This window comes from Tarenaya hassleriana, unplaced genomic scaffold (assembly GCF_000463585.1).
Source record: "Tarenaya hassleriana unplaced genomic scaffold, ASM46358v1 Cleome474, whole genome shotgun sequence".
Taxonomy (NCBI): domain Eukaryota; kingdom Viridiplantae; phylum Streptophyta; class Magnoliopsida; order Brassicales; family Cleomaceae; genus Tarenaya; species Tarenaya hassleriana.
Window position 1 is genome coordinate 14958 of NW_010967435.1, and position 17332 is coordinate 32289.

At 38.3% G+C, this 17332-nt stretch overlaps 1 protein-coding gene across 1 annotated transcript; it reads right to left on the bottom strand.

Annotated features, from left to right (window-relative positions):
• Positions 1-410: 410 nt before the first annotated feature.
• Positions 411-4205, bottom strand: LOC104825594 (glycosyltransferase-like KOBITO 1). Its single transcript, XM_010557953.2, has 11 exons — positions 3825-4205; positions 3424-3573; positions 3239-3291; positions 2870-2978; positions 2645-2779; positions 2452-2496; positions 2139-2326; positions 1689-1830; positions 1525-1571; positions 1228-1315; positions 411-1045 (listed from the first exon to the last, which is right to left on the bottom strand). The coding sequence occupies exons 1-11, from the start codon at positions 4203-4205 to the stop codon at positions 761-763; spliced, it is 1623 nt and encodes a 540-aa protein (XP_010556255.1). The 3' UTR covers positions 411-760.
• Between the last annotated feature and the right edge of the window lie 13127 nt (positions 4206-17332).

Consider the following 17332-nt stretch of genomic DNA (forward strand, 5'->3'; position numbering starts at 1 on the left):
AAGTTTAATTGGAACCAAGATATAAAAGTTCATCATTTGGTTCAAATATATATATATATATATATATTTGGGCACACATATTTATAAGTATAGAGAGGTAAAATTTTGGTTTAGAAAAGAAGGTTAGAAAAAAAAAATTTAACAGGCCTCAAGCCCGGTCCGAGACCCGACTGGCCCGGCCCAACCGGCCCGTAGCCCATTTGGCCCGAGACCCGAAAGCCCGCAGTTTAATGAGCCTACATTTTTTAGGCCCATGTCTTTATAATTTTCGGGCGGATTCGGGCCGGGTTTCGGGCTCCGGGCTTAATTGACATCCCTAAAAATACGTAATCTTCTCAAATATTCTTCATATATCTTTATATATCTTTATAATACATATGTATATATATATTTAAAGGCCATATGTGAGATAAGATCAGAAAATAATGGGAATAGAATTAATGCAGTGATGAGTCTAATCACCAATGGAGGTGCACACTCTGTACACAAGAATTACATAGAGAAACAATGTGAAAATTAATGCTGCAACTCATCCATCAAAGCTGCACGGCCGAGGAGATTTGTGAAAACCAAAATTTCTCTCTCAATCTCAGTTCCAACTATACGTTGCAGCGCTTGGATTAGGATCGGGAAGAATCACAAGAAACCCTTTTCTCACACTCTCTCTTCACTGTCCCATATCTTGAAAAATGCCAAGGTTGGATTCGATATCCAAAGCTGATGAGAAAGAGAAGTGATGGTTTCAGTGGCCAGAAACCCGTTAATCCTCGGTGATGAATGCAGAGCCTTCCATCCCGGGGGGTGATAGAGGCGGCACAGCTGGTTCGTGTGTGTTGTCTGATTCAGCACCGAGAATTCGCCTGGCGGAGACATGCTGATTCTCTCTGTTCTTCTCGAGATGTCCAGATGGAACAGACTGAGATGCAGTTTTGGATGAGTTGCTGTTGTGAATTGATGATAAGAGCTTGTTCTTCGAATTTTCTGAAGGAGCTGATGAGATAACTGAGCTGAAGACACCAGACTCTTTCAACGCTTGTATTATAACCTGCAGTGACGGCAAATAATCGTGACAAGGAGAATGCATAACTAGAGATTAAACAAAAACATGGGTTAAAGCCGACACATAAAAACGTCATTTTATAGCTAAAGGATGAGTTTCACACGTGAATTCAAAATCTGAAGTTTTTAATGTTTGGAATTTGTGTAAAAAATGTGAGCATTCCTTACCATTGGAGCATAAATTCGTGTCAGAATACCCTTCCTCAGGAGTTTCAGCTTTAGCTCTTTGTCGCCCCAGACAACATGTTCATGGTACCTAAACAAGATCCAACAAAACTTCATGTTACCAAACATATTTGTGTTATCAAAACAGAACCTAAACTTTTCCACTGAACGAAGAATTCATGCGTCCGATCCCAAATAAACTTTTGATTAAGGCGATGTTGATGATATGAAGATTGTTAAAAGATTCAATGCAGGCAACAAAATTAGACAAGATCGTAATTGTGCATATAAAACTCATACCAGTTTAACATTTCTTCTTCTGTTGTTGTTGAGGCAATTATGAATGCCTACAATGTCACATGTCAAGAAAGTAAAATAAAATACATTAGAATAGGAATGTGGAGTCTGGATTTCCAAAAAAATAAAGAAGCAAAAAGCAGAAGACTGTAAGGAACTGGACTCACGGATCTATCAAATTCCAACATAAAGCATCTTTTCACATCTTCTTTTGTTGGTTTGCAGCCACAACGGTCCCGTCTGGAAGTCAAATCCGAAAATTTCGCATAGGTGTAGTGTAACACAGCAGCCTCCTCCAATTTAATTTCACTGAAAATGTAAAACCTTAATTAATATTTCCATTCCAGTATTCACTAAAATCAATGACGGCTATTTCCCAACCAAGACTAAGAATCACAATATTAAAACATGAAACCTAACAAACGTTAAGATCACCAAACAAGGAAGCCATGGCCATAGGCAATACTGAGATCGAGAAGGCAAACACTGTAATGATCACCAAGCATCTGGATCTACTTACAGATGCTAGAAGGCAAGCATTGGGTAATACAATCAAATAATTATAATATGATAATCTTATAAGTTTTACTGATAGTTGAGAAGGAGATCATACATACTTGGGAGTTTTCATGTAATTATGCCATCTGTGTGCACCATTTGGTCGGAGGTGCTCTTGAATCCGAGCAACTGATTTTCCATTTCCATAAGTCAAGAAGTAGTTCGGATTGCCACGTGTCGCTTCCTTGTACATGCCAAAGTACGTATCTTTTGGAAGATGATCATAATTCTTCTTGAACATTGACACCTGCTTGCATCCAGCTTATGTCATGAGAAATACTAAAAGTTACTATGACACAAAAGCTGTTGACACTAAAGCTCCTGAGTTTGATTTACTAAGACAGTAAAAAGTGAAACATGCAGGGGTTATACCTCTGTAAAAGGATCCTTGACGTCATCTCTTTCAACGCTGCTTTCCTGAATAACACAATCCAAAACAAAACATCTATTCACAATGCAAGCCGGATCACAGGTGGAACAAACACAATGATATGCATGTCATCCAACATTTATAAGACTAATTAAAAAAGAGATTTTTCAGACATATGAACCACGTTTAACTCACATAATTTGGAAATATAACCATATCCACATTTGGAGGGACATCAAGCAGTAACTGCCTCAATGAGTACTCACGAGCACCTGCTGGGTATATCAACTCATCAGTGTCAAGATGAAGTATCCATTCCATGCCAGCTTCCTGATACATAGCATGGAGAGTATATGTGTTAATCGAAGATGCAAAGTATACAAACTAAGCAGTTGAATGGAATTGAATCATGATGCATACCCTTGCCATGACAATAGCCATTTCCATGTTGAGAGATTGCTTGACGAATAATTCGTAATTGCATGGCTTGTAGAAGAAAGACGATAACCATGTCTCATTCCAAATCCGGCTGATGAACAACAGACAGAAGGAAAGCAGAATGATCAGCAGACAAATATACAACAAACGGAAGGGAAATACACCAAGGGCATACAAGAACAAACATGTCACACCGTAATACATGTCCTCTATTACTCCCCTCATCCGAAAAAGACAATCTTTTAGAGCTAAGAAAGGACCAACTAGAAAATTTCCTCAGAAAAAAAATTCTATAGTTCATTCCTAAGCTAAAGATTTGCTCAACAAAAAGCAAGTCAAATGCTTACTGACCTCTTAGCCTGCTTCTCCTCCAGCTCTTTAGTCCTGTATATTACCTTAACTCCCTGAAAGAGAAAACACCACCATTAGTATAAGATGAACAAGTATTAATACACAATCATAGCGATCAGCGTGCTATAGGAGGCATTGCATAAAACTAAAACAAATTAATGGGCATGAAAGGGAGTTTCACTCACAGTAATAGACTCCAAAACTCTGGACACGCTTGGAGTAGCAGCTCTCCCTTCTACGAAAAGGTAAAATGTTGAGACTCCTAAAACCTTATGATAGAACATCCATGGCAGAATCTGATCCAAACCCGCGGATGTGCTTGTCGTGATACAAATCTGTGAATTAGAAAAACAGCTAACAATGTCATGAACATTTAGCCTAATTATGAAACGCTCAACTAACAAACCCCAAGTCCAGAACCTAGGAATACATGTGATCTATTGATTTACAGAACAAGCAAAATGAGCAAGACCCAATACTCGAGGCTTATAATAAGATCATGATTAAGAGAAAGAAATCTAGAAGTTCAGATTCCGGATCGACCCAGACAAAAGGAAAATCAAATCACGGGAAATTTAGGGTTCACCTTAGGCTTAAAATTGGCATCAGCACCGAACTTCCAGTCTCCGTAGTAAGGGAACGAAGGGGAAGAACTATGAGCGAGATTCGAGCAATCGGAGGACGAGTGATGAACCTTGGGAGAGACAGAGGAAACCGTCTCCATGCCTGGAAACACCTCGTGGTTGAGATCCGATCCACGAGGAGCCCAAGTGGAGGATCCGAGATCACCGGACGAGGTGGCGAGACCTCCGCCGCGCCATTGGAGGACGAAGGCGAGACAGGCGAGAGAAACAGGTAGGAGAGTCAGGAGAAGAAGGAGCCGAGAAACAAAAGAATTGCTCGAGGTAGAAGAAGAAGAGGAAGATGCGGAGGAGATCAGCGGAGCACGGTGGTGGTTGGATTTCATGGCGAGTTTCAGAGAATTTGAAAAATGGCGAAGAAGTGTTTTGGAGATCCGCGTATACAATATTGTTTTATTTGTATTATAAGTTATAACCCCCCAAAAAAATTGTGAATTAATAAGATATCCGTACCAAACAATTGGTTCGTGTGTTCTTACTTTGTACTAGGGATGGACGATCGCGTCGGATAGGATTATTCGGATTCAGTTATTTTAGGTTTGGAATATTCATATCCAATCGAAAATATAATTTTAGTCGGTTTGATTTGGGTTCGGTTCAGATTTTTTTTTATTCGATTCGGTTTATCTAAATAAATATTCGATAAAAAAGTTCATGAATTGTCTTAAAGAGAAATAAAAAAACCAATATTCATAGTGTCATTTGAACCAAAATCAGTCTAATATTAATATTCTCGTATCAAAAATAAAAATTAAACATAGAACACTCCAATAATCCTTTCGTACAAAAACTCTATGTTGCGAACCACTCTAATGAACAAAATTGAAAACTAGACTGAATATAAGAGAATCACCTTGATGAACTTCGTTCTGGATGACACACAAGTCACCTTGTCCCAAGTCACCTTATCCTGATGATTTCTGAAATTATATGCAAACAAAAAATAAACAAGTCAAGAAATTACAAACTTAGATAATATTTATAAAACAACGTAAATATAATGGATACCATATGCCAATGCAAACATAAACTCGTTTTCCACGATCAAATCTCCAAAACTACGTTTTTCGTCAGAAATAAGAGGAGATATCAACTAATTTTGTGTAAGGACCCCGATATTGCATGAGGAGGTTAACAACCCCGATATTGATCTAGAATGCGACTTCCAATACTAAATGTTGATTCAGATGAAACCGTTGAGACCGGTATTACTAATAAATCTCTCGCCATTTTCGCCAAGATTGGAAATTTACTATTGACCGCCTTCCACCATGACAAAATATCAAATTCGCAACCTAAGTTGTTAGGCTTCATCACTTCGACCTTTTCTATCAAATAAATATCCAGTTCGCTCGGTGATTCCTCAATAACACCTTTATCCGCCATCATTTGGGTAAACGAAGCAAAAGAATCATCATCATATGTGAAACTCATATCAATATCAACATCGTTCACACTATTTGACGATCCATATAAATCTGCACTACCAACGGATATATGTCGACTTTCGCTTCCTTCTACACTTGGCGTTTTGTATTTGTACCCTCGTAATAGGAATCAAACAACTTATGCAACACATCAATGATGCTCCACTTCATATTAGCACTTTTGACACTATCTTTACCATATATCTTGTCAAAACAATGAGTTACAAAACTTATCTTGCTCATTGGATCAAATACAGAATCAATGATCAATAACTTATTGATCTTTTCGGTCCTCTCCCAATACTTATCAAACTTAAACCTCATTATATTCGCCATCTTGCTCATTTCATGATCGGGATTATTTGCCAAGAATGACAAAACCGTTTCAACCTTTATAATCTCGTTGTAGCAAGAAGTGAAAGTTACCTTTGTAGTTGCAGAAAATGCTAAAGTCGAGTCATAAAAAAATCTTCAAGAAACATACCAACCGATGATCATTTTCCCAATCATTTTCTAAAGGAGGACCAAACCTTTTTTTTTACCGATTCTAGAATCAACATCTTCGCCAAAATAGTCCTCATAAAGCTTATCTTTCATTTCCATTCGTTTAAACACCTCTCTGTACTTCAAAGCAGAAGATAACATTAGGAAAGTTGAGTTCCAACGTGTTGCACAATCCAAAACCAAACTCCCTTTATTAAACTTGCCCCCTCCAACTCGACTTTTAAAAGTTTATAACCTTGAATCAGAGGATCTTATATACTTCACAGCATTATGGATGCTCGTCACACTATCACCTATATCTGACAACCCTTCTTTGACAATCAGATTCAAAATATGTGCCCCACAACGCAAATGCATGAAATCACAATTCAACACAAGAGTATCTGCATTCCAAGCATTCAATCTATTCTTTAAAAGCTTTATAGCATAATCATTTGCACTAGCACTCAATCTATTCTTTAAAAGCTTTATAGCACAATCATTTGCACTAGCACTATCCGCGGTAATGGTAAAAACCTTCTCAATACCCCAATCCATCAAACATTTCACAAATTGTCTTGCAATGGTCTCCCCCTTATTGTTCGATATAGGGCTGAAACTAATTATTTTCCTGTGGAAACACCAATTTCTATCTATAAAATGAGCAGTGATAACCATATAACCCATTGTTGTTATCGAAGTCCAAATATCCGTTGTAAAAGACACCCTCTGCTTGTTCTCATTAAACAAGTTCTTCAAAACAACCTTCTCATTCAAGAATAACTGGTAGATTTCTCTTGTCATAATTTTTCTTGAAGGAATCACAAATGCAGACAGTGAAACGGTACAAAAATGGTTAAATATAGCTCCATCAATAAATGCAAAAGGCAACTCGTCCATTATGATCATCCTAACCAAAGCTTCTTTGCATGCCATTTGATTAAACCCAAGGACAATAAGTTTAGAATCTCCTACTACAAAATGATCTTTGGTTAAAGTTTTCTGAGACCCACTTTCAGAGAGATTCTTGTATACCTTGCAAGTCTTCTGAATATGATTTCTTAAACTGCTTGTACCCATTGATGAACATCCTGTCAATACATACTACAAGAAAAACTGTTATTTGCGACAGATATTCCGACGGACAACTCTGTCGGAACAAAATTTGCGACAGAGAGGGACTAAACAACGACAGATTAGAAAAATCGAACTTCAGTCACAATCAGACGCAAAAAGAGTCGCAAAATTACGACGATGAGCGACACATGATTCTGTTGGGAATATTTGTGACACATAACGACAAAAAGCTACGGAACTTTTGCGACACATGTCTGTAGGTAATTACCGACATAATATACAACAGAAGAATCTGTCGTAAACAATGTGCGACACATTGGCGACAGAGTCGGTGCGTTGCGACAATACTGCGACACATTTGCGACAGTTTCAGCGCGTCGCAAAGTTAGTAGGCATATGATTCGTGTGTCGCCTAACTTCTGTCGCTAATCTGTCGAGATTCTGTCGCAATTCTGTCATGACGGATGTTTCTATCCCAAATTCGTCACAATAATTGACTATAAATCAACCGCGTGTGCATAACTCGAGTTGTATAGAAAAAAATCTTCGTTTCCAAAAAAAATGTCGATGTATAATAGATTTGATTCTTCTAATAGTAATCAAATCTCGCGTGATTTTGAGGAAGGGTTATAACATTTTATGGCGTTTACAACAAGTCAAACGTCGTATGTTGAGAGTTCGAAGTTACCATGTCCGTGTTCAAAATGTGAGAATAAAAGATGGCGAAGTCAGTATGAAGTGTGGAAGCACGTGCACAGAAGAGTTTTATGTCAAACTATTTTTGTTTGGCTGGCTCATGGAGAAACGTATGATACGTCATCATCACATGTTCCACAAATGCAAGAATAACTTGTGCAAAATACGGCGTAGCCTGCAATCATTCTAGAAGAAGAAAGGAATCCATATGTAGAGATGGTGATGATGCATTTCCCAACACTGCCTCTTCTCTGTACATGGAGGAAGAGCCAAATGTTGAAGCGAAAAGATTTTATGACATGCTTTACACGGCGAATACTCCGATATATGAAGGTTGCATACAAGGGTTTTCAAGATTATCGTTGTCTTCGCAACTGATGAGTATAAAGACTGACTACAATCTTTCGGAGAGATGCATGGATGAGTTCAGTCAGATGTTTAAACAGTATCTTCCAGAAGTTAACACTGCAACATAATCATATTATGAGACGAAGAGTCTGATGCGTACGTTGGGTCTACCTTACCGAAAGATTGATGTTTGTGAAGACAACTGTATGATTTTCTGGAAAGAAGATGCATAATTGATGGAATGTCGTTTCTACGGGAAAGAAGATATCGACCACGTCGGATTTCTTCAAAGAAAGGCAAGTTAATTCCTTTGATGAAGAGAATGTTTTACACTCCTATAACAGATCGTTTGAAAATGTTATATCAATCCGAGAAGACATCATTGCATATGCGGTGGCATGCCGAGCATTCGACGCCTGGTGGAGAAATGCATCATCCATCTGATGGTTTGGCTTGGAAACACTTTCAATAGGTATTTCCTGATTTTGCAAGCGAGTCTAGAAATGTATATCTAGTATTATGCACGAATGGATTTAATCCATTTGGGATGTCTGGTCCGAATTATTCTCTATGACCGGTGATTTTAACACTGTACAATTTACCCCCGGATATGTGCATGAATAGAGAGTTTTTATTTCTCTCGATATTAGTTCCGAGACCTAAACATCGTAGAAGAAGTTTGGATGTGTTCCTTCAACCGTTGATCGAAGAGTTGAAAGACCTTTGGAGTATTGGGGTAGATGCATATGAAGTGTCAGTAAAGCAAAACTTTTTGCTTCGTGTCGTACTTATGTGGACAATTAGTGATTTTTCAGCATACTCGATGTTGTCTGGTTGGACAACGCATGGTCGTCTAGCTTGTCTATATTGTATCGATGAGACCAACGCATTTTGGTTGCCGAAGACAACCAGAACAATACCGAAGACTCGGAGGAAAGAACAACAAGAAGTTCTGAATACGGTTCATTTGATTAACAAGAACTTTTTTTATATCTAAAATGGAGAATCGCCGTAAAATACCTATACTTTTCCCTTGTCTCAATTTAATACCTTTACTTTTTTAATTACTAAATAATACCCGTACTTTTGAATACCTTTACTTTTTTAATTACTTTTTTTTAAAAATATATGTAATCGAGTACCGTTAAATGATTAATCTCCATTATGTAACGTAGTCTTAAGGTCGTTAACCTTGACGGAAAATGCTGATGTGGCATGGACGGAATGCCATGTTGGATAAACCGAGCGGAATTTCGTCTAGGTCAACATCATTAAACTGAGCGAAACATCCACGTCATAATGATTAAACCGAACGGAATTATAAAATCTCGGTTTTCATTATAAAATCTCGGTTTTCATATAATCAGTCTTTAGCCCTCTCCCCCCATTCGGGCCCTAATCCCTTTTGTGTGAAACCCTAAAATTCTTTCTTCTCGAATTTCTTCCGATGAAGTTGGTGCTCAAGGGTTTTCGGTGGAGTGAAAGAGTTGAGGTAACGATAAATTTTCTTTTTTATGTTTTTTCGTTTGTTTGAAAGGATTTATATGTTAGATTTGAAGAAAATCTTCGAATATGTTTCTGAGTTATATCCCGTGGGTTTTCTGAAAAAGTTTGTGGGTAATAAATTTCATTTTGTCGGTTATAAAGCATAGTTTGTTCCAAAACCCACTAATTTCTTTCTGTATTCGAATTGGGGTCCATTTGTTGGTTTGTCGGTTTGTAGGTGTTTAATATGGTTATTTTTTTCTTCACAGGATGTCGGTTGACGATTTCATTGTCAGACTAAACATCTATGTGGGAGGTACTCTCGAGAAAGAGGATGGCGAGATAAAATACGGTAATGGTTATGTAGAGAAGATCGAGAGTAAGATGGATGTTGATTATTTTTCTTCGTTTTCACTCGCGGACTTACTGAAGGAGTTGAAATTACCACCTATGGTTGCAATTTGGTATAAAAAACCCAAGGAGATGATGTATAAATTGAGACCAATCAGAGAAGATGTTGATTCAGGGATAAGGGGTTTGATTATGTTGGCTCTGACATGTGGGGAATTAGATATTTTCGTTGATCATAAGGTTTCTGATGGTCCTATTATATCAGGACTATTATGTGAGCGCTAGTTATAAAAAGTCTTCCTCAGCAGAAGCTGGCATGCCCCCTGTTGGGCTCAGGGATTTTTTATTCTGTTTACAAATATCCAATTTTTATTCGGGAGATGGTGAAGAGGTAGACTGTGATAAAGGTGATGGTGATGATGCTCGTGATAACTTAGGAGATGGTGATGGTGCTGATAACTTAGGAGATGGTGGTGCTGCTGATGCCGCTGATGTTGTTAATGATGGTGTTGATTTAGGAGATGATGATGAGGAGGTAGGCGATTGTGGTGGTTTAGGAGATGGTCTGATGATTTAGGTGATACTGGTGGTTTAGGTGATGCTGGTGGTTTAGGAGATGGGGATGAGGAGGTAGGTGATTGTGGCGGTTTAGGAGATGGTGCTGATGATTTAGGAGATGGTGTTGATGATTTAGGTGATGCTGGTAGTTTAGGAGATGGTGAAGAGGAGGGTTTAGGGGATTGCGGTGGTTTAGGAGATGAAATACATAATACAGAGTATGGTGAATATGTAAGTGAGCCAGAGATGCATGACAGAGACAATGAGTATCCTAGTACACCAGAAATCTCAAATGACGAGGGGAAGAAAGATTTGGAGCGTGGGAGAGGAAAAATACCAATGGATCATCGGTTAAGTAGATCTGCCGACCATAGTCTATTCCCGGGTAAGATGTTTAACACAGGAGATGATTTTAAAGAAGAATTAGTGCAGTATGTGTTAGATACCAAGTTTAATGTGAAGTTCTCAAGGTGTGAAAGCAGAAAAATTGCTACAATTTTCTGTGAAAAGGATTGTCCTTGGTACACTATTGCTCTGTGCATACATGATTGAACAAGTGGATGATAAAGACTTTTAACGACGGACATAACCACCCTAAGAGGACTCACTCAGACTTCTTGAATTCAAAGCGTATAGCAAAGATTTTCCTCGAGGATATTAGAAAGGAACAAACTCTTTCGGCTAACAAGATTCAAACTCGGATGCAAGAAAAGATTGAAATGATAGTGTCGCAATATCAATGTTTTAAGGCAAGGCGTATCGTATTGGGGACACTTGTTGAAGAACAGAATGCTCAATTTGCAAAGTTGTGGGATTATGAGGCGGAGATTCATAGAGGTAATCTCAACACCACAGCTGAGATTGGTACAACTATGGCAAAAGACGTTACAAAACTTTTTGACAGGTTTTACGTTTGCTTTGAGGTTTTGCGAGAGATTTGGAAGAAGCATTGTCGTCCAATTATTGGTCTGGATGGATGTTTCTTAAAATGGTCATTAAAAGGTGAGATATTGGCTGCAATTGAGAGGGATGGTGATAACAGAGTGTATCCCATAGCATGGGCTGTAGTACGTGTCGAGAATAAAGACACATGGTCTTGGTTCTTGCGGAAATTAAAGCAAGATTTATGTCTCCGGGAAGGTGAAGGCTTGACAATACATTCCGACAAACAAAAGGTATTGTGTATGTATTAATTCCTGAATTGTTAATTAGTTACATGTAAAGGCGAAATGGTCCAATTAAACGTAAGTTGTCATTTATCATTCATGTTCGAGCAGGTCGACTCACTATGAAGATTGGCGATGAGACGGTAGAATTTACTCTGGACAAAAATCTAAAGCAACCGTCATCTACAGACACGATCGTGTCTAGCTCGTCACACGATCTGTCTGTAGATGACGGTTGCTTTAGATTTTTGTCCAGAGTAAATTCTACCGTCTCATCGCCATTCTTCATAGTGAGTCGACCTGCTCGCACATGAATGATAGCATCTACAGTGTTAAGGAATGGACGACCAAGAATTATAGGTATCTTAGAGTCTTCGTCCATGTCGAGAACCACGAAGTCAACCGGGATATAGAAGTTCCCAACTTTCAGTGACACATCCTCAAGTATCCTAGCAGGGTATTTAATGGAACGATCGGCAAGTTGAAGAGTCATTCTAGTGGGTTTTAACTCACCCACATTCAGCTTCTTGAAGATCGATAATGGAAGAAGACTGACGCTGGCTCCTAGATCACAGAGTGCACGATCGATGGAAACATTACCCAATTTACAAGGGATTGAGAAACTACCAGGATCGGCTCCTAGTTACCTGATGCCGCAAATCTAGGTGTATAAATTTGATCAAGTAATAATATCCTAGACTCAACAAAGTCCGCAAGTGTACGGATCGTGTGTAGCAACTAGGGTCGAACACAGGGACAAGTAAACAATTGAATCAGATTCCAATCCAAATCTAGATCTAGAGAAAATATGAAAATGATGAGAATGTATCAAAAGCAAATAATAAGAACAAACGTAAACTATCAATAGCAAAACATTGCAGGCTTCGGGATTGCTTTACATGCAAGGGTCTTTCAAAAGATGCAAACTCAGTGGTTTATCTATCCGATTCAGGGAATTCAAGCTCTAAAGTAGAGATTAACCCTCTCGAGTCTAATCTCACTATCCAGGCTTTATCCTACTAATCTATCGATTCAATAGTCTAAAATCCTGGATGCATGAACGAACGCTATCATAATCCCTAGGCAAATATTCATCTCTCAATGCAATACCTGTTCTATTTATTGAGTTATTTCTAGGTTAGAATCTCATATGTCTATGCGAATTAAAACCCTAAGTTCATTCAATCAAGTGGCCAACAAGATCAAACGCATTAAACGCAACTCAATAAACCTAATAGAATAAATAAAACCACAAAGTCTGAATTAGAAACCAAAGATCCCTACATAGCAAATCTCTAACCTACAACTATGGGACTATTCGCTAAACATCGAGACGTCGGGGTTCATATCAATACAACAAAACATCGTAAAATAGAAGAAAGGAATAATGCTTAGTCGATTTCCCGGCTTCGTAATCTCCATCTTCTGCTCCGATCTCTTGCCTCTTGATAATCTCTCTCTTCTTGTGTGCTCTAGGGTGTATTCTATATGAAAAGTATGAATGAATTCGACCTTGGGGGCTAACCCTACTTAATCCTTCTTTTTCTGGGCCAAAATTCGAAATATTTCCAGAATCTGGTAAGTGACCCGATCTGTGACTGAAAGTGACACGATCGTGTCACTTAACAGTTTTGGCGAGCTTCACAAATTTGCTCATAACTTTCTGCTCCGACATCGGATTTGGGTGATCTTGGCGTTATGCGTAGATATTGAAGAGAGCTTTCCATTAATGTAGAGAATGCATGATTTGGACTTGTAGAGTGAAAGTTATTGGACTTGCAAGATCTGACGTTTTCTGAGCTTCACGTTTTCCCTGGAGACACTCCAAATGATCCCGGTTCGTCCGTGATGTTCCATATTCCATGTTTTCCACTCCTTTTGCTCTCTTTATGGGTGGATTCATGTTTAACCACTAAAGAACACAACCAACCAATATTGAAGCCAAATGTGCCCTAGAATGTCTACAAATATATAAAATCGAGTGAAATACGCTAGACATCCTATATCAAAACATCACCCGAAATACGTGTTATCATGGATGTTTCTTAAAATGGTCATTAAAAGGTGAGATATTGGCTGCAATTGAGAGGGATGGTGATAACAGAGTGTATCCCATAGCATGGGCTGTAGTACGTGTCGAGAATAAAGACACATGATCTTGGTTGTTGCGGAAGTTAAAGCAAGATTTATGTCTCTGGGAGGGTGAAGGCGTGACAATACATTCCGACATACAAAAGGTATTGTGTATGTATTAATTCCTGAATTGTTAATTAGTTACATGTAAAGGTGAAATGGTCCAATTAAACGTAAGTTGTCATTTATTTTGTAGGGTCTGATCCGAGCTATTTCCGAAGAATTGCCTCACTATGAACATCGTATGTGTGCTCGACATGTATATGCCAACTGGAAAAAGCAATTTTAGGACATTGAATATAAGAAGTTTTTTTGGGCTGCTGCATTCAGTTATAGCAAAGGTGAATTTGTCCAACACATTACTGCACTGAAACAGTTCAATAATGCTGCATATGAGGCTTTGGTGACTACATGTCCGATGCATTGGTCTCGAGCATTTTTCAGAGAAACATCAAAATGTGGAGATATCAACAACAACTTAAATGAGAGCTATAAAAGTTCAATTAGAGATGCTCGTTTGCGACCTGTAGGGGATATGCTTGAGGATATCCGGAGACAAACTATGCAGCGGATTACAAAACAGTTGAAAGATCTGTGAAATGTGTGACTGAGTTCACCCCTCATGCTATGGAAGAGTTGGAGAGTGCTCGACAGAACACTGGGATAGTATGGCTATTTCTAGTGGGCATGGTAGATATGAAGTGATGAATAAAGGCATAAGTTATTCAGTCGATCTTACCTTGAAGACCTGTGCTTGTCGACAATGGGATGTTACCGGTATTCCATGCCCTCACGTTCTTGCGATTATTAATCAGAGATGGGATAATTTGTCTCTGTAAGTTTCCTTTAAACACTTGATAATTATAGACATGATTGCTTCAACAATGTGTGTCATGAGACAAAAGCTTTATTGTAGGTATATTTCTCCTTATTTTAGTAAGGCCACTTGGGTTGCAACATATGAACACAATATCCAGCCTTTGAATGGAGAAATGTTTTGGCGGAAGACGATGAAGGATCCACTTGGTGTTTCCGTTCCTCAAACAATGCCTGGACGACCCAGAAAGTTTCATCGAAAAAGGGATCAACATGAGTCACCTTCGAAGACAGGCCGCATTTCACGTCATGGCCGAAAAATGACTTGTACTAGATGTAAACAGGTTGGACATATCATAAAGATGTTCAAGAACGAATCGTTTCAAGTGCATGGTCCACCGAGGGGGGCGGGATGACCCCGGAAATCTCCGGTATAGTTTGGTCGCATTTGTCTGATTTGTTTCGTGGTTATTCTTGTCGATATTTAACTTATTTTCTCGTGTTTACAAAGAGAAGGTGAAAAAAAAGTAGGAGACCACCACCGAAGAAAAAGAAAACTACTGCAACAAACTCGGCTCATGCCGAAACTAGTGTTAATTCTGTTGCTCAAGGGTCTAGATTTTAATTCAAACATCTTGGTTTGATGACAAGTACTAACATCGTTGGTTATTTTAGGGTCTGTCATTCCAGCACAATCAAGCCAGACAATTCAACCAGAAATTCTAATTCAACAGCTCAATCATCCTCCATTTGTTCCGTCATCATCAACCCCTCCCATTCCAGTTTCTGCATCAACCACTCACGTTGTTGTTTCATCATCGCGAGTTCGTATAAGGTTTCAGGCTCCACGACAAAAGAACAAAGTCTGACAGACATCTGCCCCATTTTTTGTAGATTTTTGGTGAAGGATATCTAGGGTTAGGCCATCTTTTTTAGGTAAATCGACCATGAATATGTAGGATCTTTTGTAGACAGATATGTTTGTCCTCTTTTGTACATTTTTTGTGAAGTGTGACCTGAATGATCCATTTTTTGTGGTTTAGGGTATGATCCATTTTTTGTATTGTCTGACCTGACCCGCATTGTCGGATAAGTAATGCATAATGTAAATGTTTCCATATATGTATTGTCGGTTTTTGCCTTTAAACATTTCCGAATTCAGAACATTCAATCATTAGTCCTGAAATTACCATACCATTACACATTCGTTACATATCATCCAACAAAAAACTAGAATTTGTTACATAGCATCCAATAAAAACCTACAATCCATTACATTCTCTTCAAAAAACTACAATCCGTTACATCTCATTTACAACAAAATATCACCACAATCCATTACATACAATTCCACCGAATATCACCACAATCCGTTACATATAATTCCACAAACACACACCATTACATAGTACAATAATCATATGACGGTTAACCCATAATAGTAAGGAAAGAGGATCACAACAATAGTGATGACTCCAACAACTTGGAATCAGCTTGCTTTGACCTTAACCACCTGTTCTTCCGTCTTCGTCAATTTCAAATTCACCTTCTCCATCTCACGGTTCACAACTTCTTCAATCTTCTTCAAATTCCGAGTGACATGTTGCATCTCAGTGTTCATATGGTCTACCATCTTCTTCAAGTTCAAACTCATTTGTTCTTCCACCTTCTTTCGCTCTTCTATCTTCTACAATATTAGATTAACCTTTTGCGATTCCAAGTTCATCTTCTGCAACTCATTTTTGAAAACATTCGAATACGCTTTCATTTTATCTAATTCATTCCAACAACCTTCATTCTCCTCAACAAACGCATAATCAAGCCATTTGAAGAAATGCGAAGATTTTCTCTGAAATATTACACAACACAAACATCAATATTTTTAAAACATAACACAAATATGAAAAATACAATTAAGTACAAACCTCATGTGAAGCACAAGTAAAGAAAACTCTTCCAGGATTCTTGTCGGTTTTTGATATCCTTCTTGAAACCGGTCCTCCACATTCGCATCGAAAAGGAATACCTTTAGACTGACTTGATTCACTTCTCGCCCATTTTGATTCAGCATTCGAATTTGACATGCTTTCAGATTGCATGTTGACTCATCTTAAACTGCTTCAAAATTCCGATAAAGACATCACATTATATTACCAAACGAAAACAAAGGCATAAACCCATTAGTCAACCATAACTTCCTCTGATTTTGAACCCAACCAACATAACATTATGTAACAGCAAAAAACTATACAACTTTCGACGCTTACCGTTTCCGCCGAAATCGACCGAGCTCCGACCTCAGTGATAACGCAAATCTAGGTATAGAAATAAGTTCAAGTAATAAAAACCTAGATACAACGAATACCGCAAAGATACGGATCAACTGTAGTACCAGGGTCGAACTCAGGGAATAGTTACCACTAAGAACAAGACTCGACCAGGATTCAGATCAGCAAATAGCAGATGAAATAGATGAACACCGAAAGTAAAGCAATAAATAAACTAAGTAAATCATATAACTAAACCACCGTAACTTCGGGATAACCTTAACACGCAAGGATTGTTTCTAGGGATGGAGAATCTACGAATATCGAACTCTAACCGGGGATCTCAAGTTCTAATATCAGATGTGGCTCTCTCAAGTCCTAAATCCACTATCCAATAATTTAACCTATCGATCTCTCAACCTAATAGATTAAAATATCAAACGCATTAACGATCACTATCACAGTTCCTGAACCGATTAACCTATCTCTCAGTAGTCTTAATCAATTCATTCAATGAATTCTTTCCGAATCTAATTCCAACTCTCGTTGTAAATCAGAATCTAAGATCAATCAATCAACAGACCAAGAAGATCAAAAGCAATAAACTCAATTCAATTAAACCGCCGAGTATCGATAACGTAGTCTC

Coding starts and splice junctions, on each gene's coding strand:
- LOC104825594 (XM_010557953.2), bottom strand. CDS start 4,205: ATGAAATCCAACCACCACCGTGCTCCGCTGATCTCCTCCGCATCTTCC. Junction 2,497..2,644: donor TGGTTATATTTCCAAATTAT/GTGAGTTAAACG, acceptor TGTGTTATTCAG/GAAAGCAGCGTTGAAAGAGA. Junction 1,046..1,227: donor CACGAATTTATGCTCCAATG/GTAAGGAATGCT, acceptor CCGTCACTGCAG/GTTATAATACAAGCGTTGAA.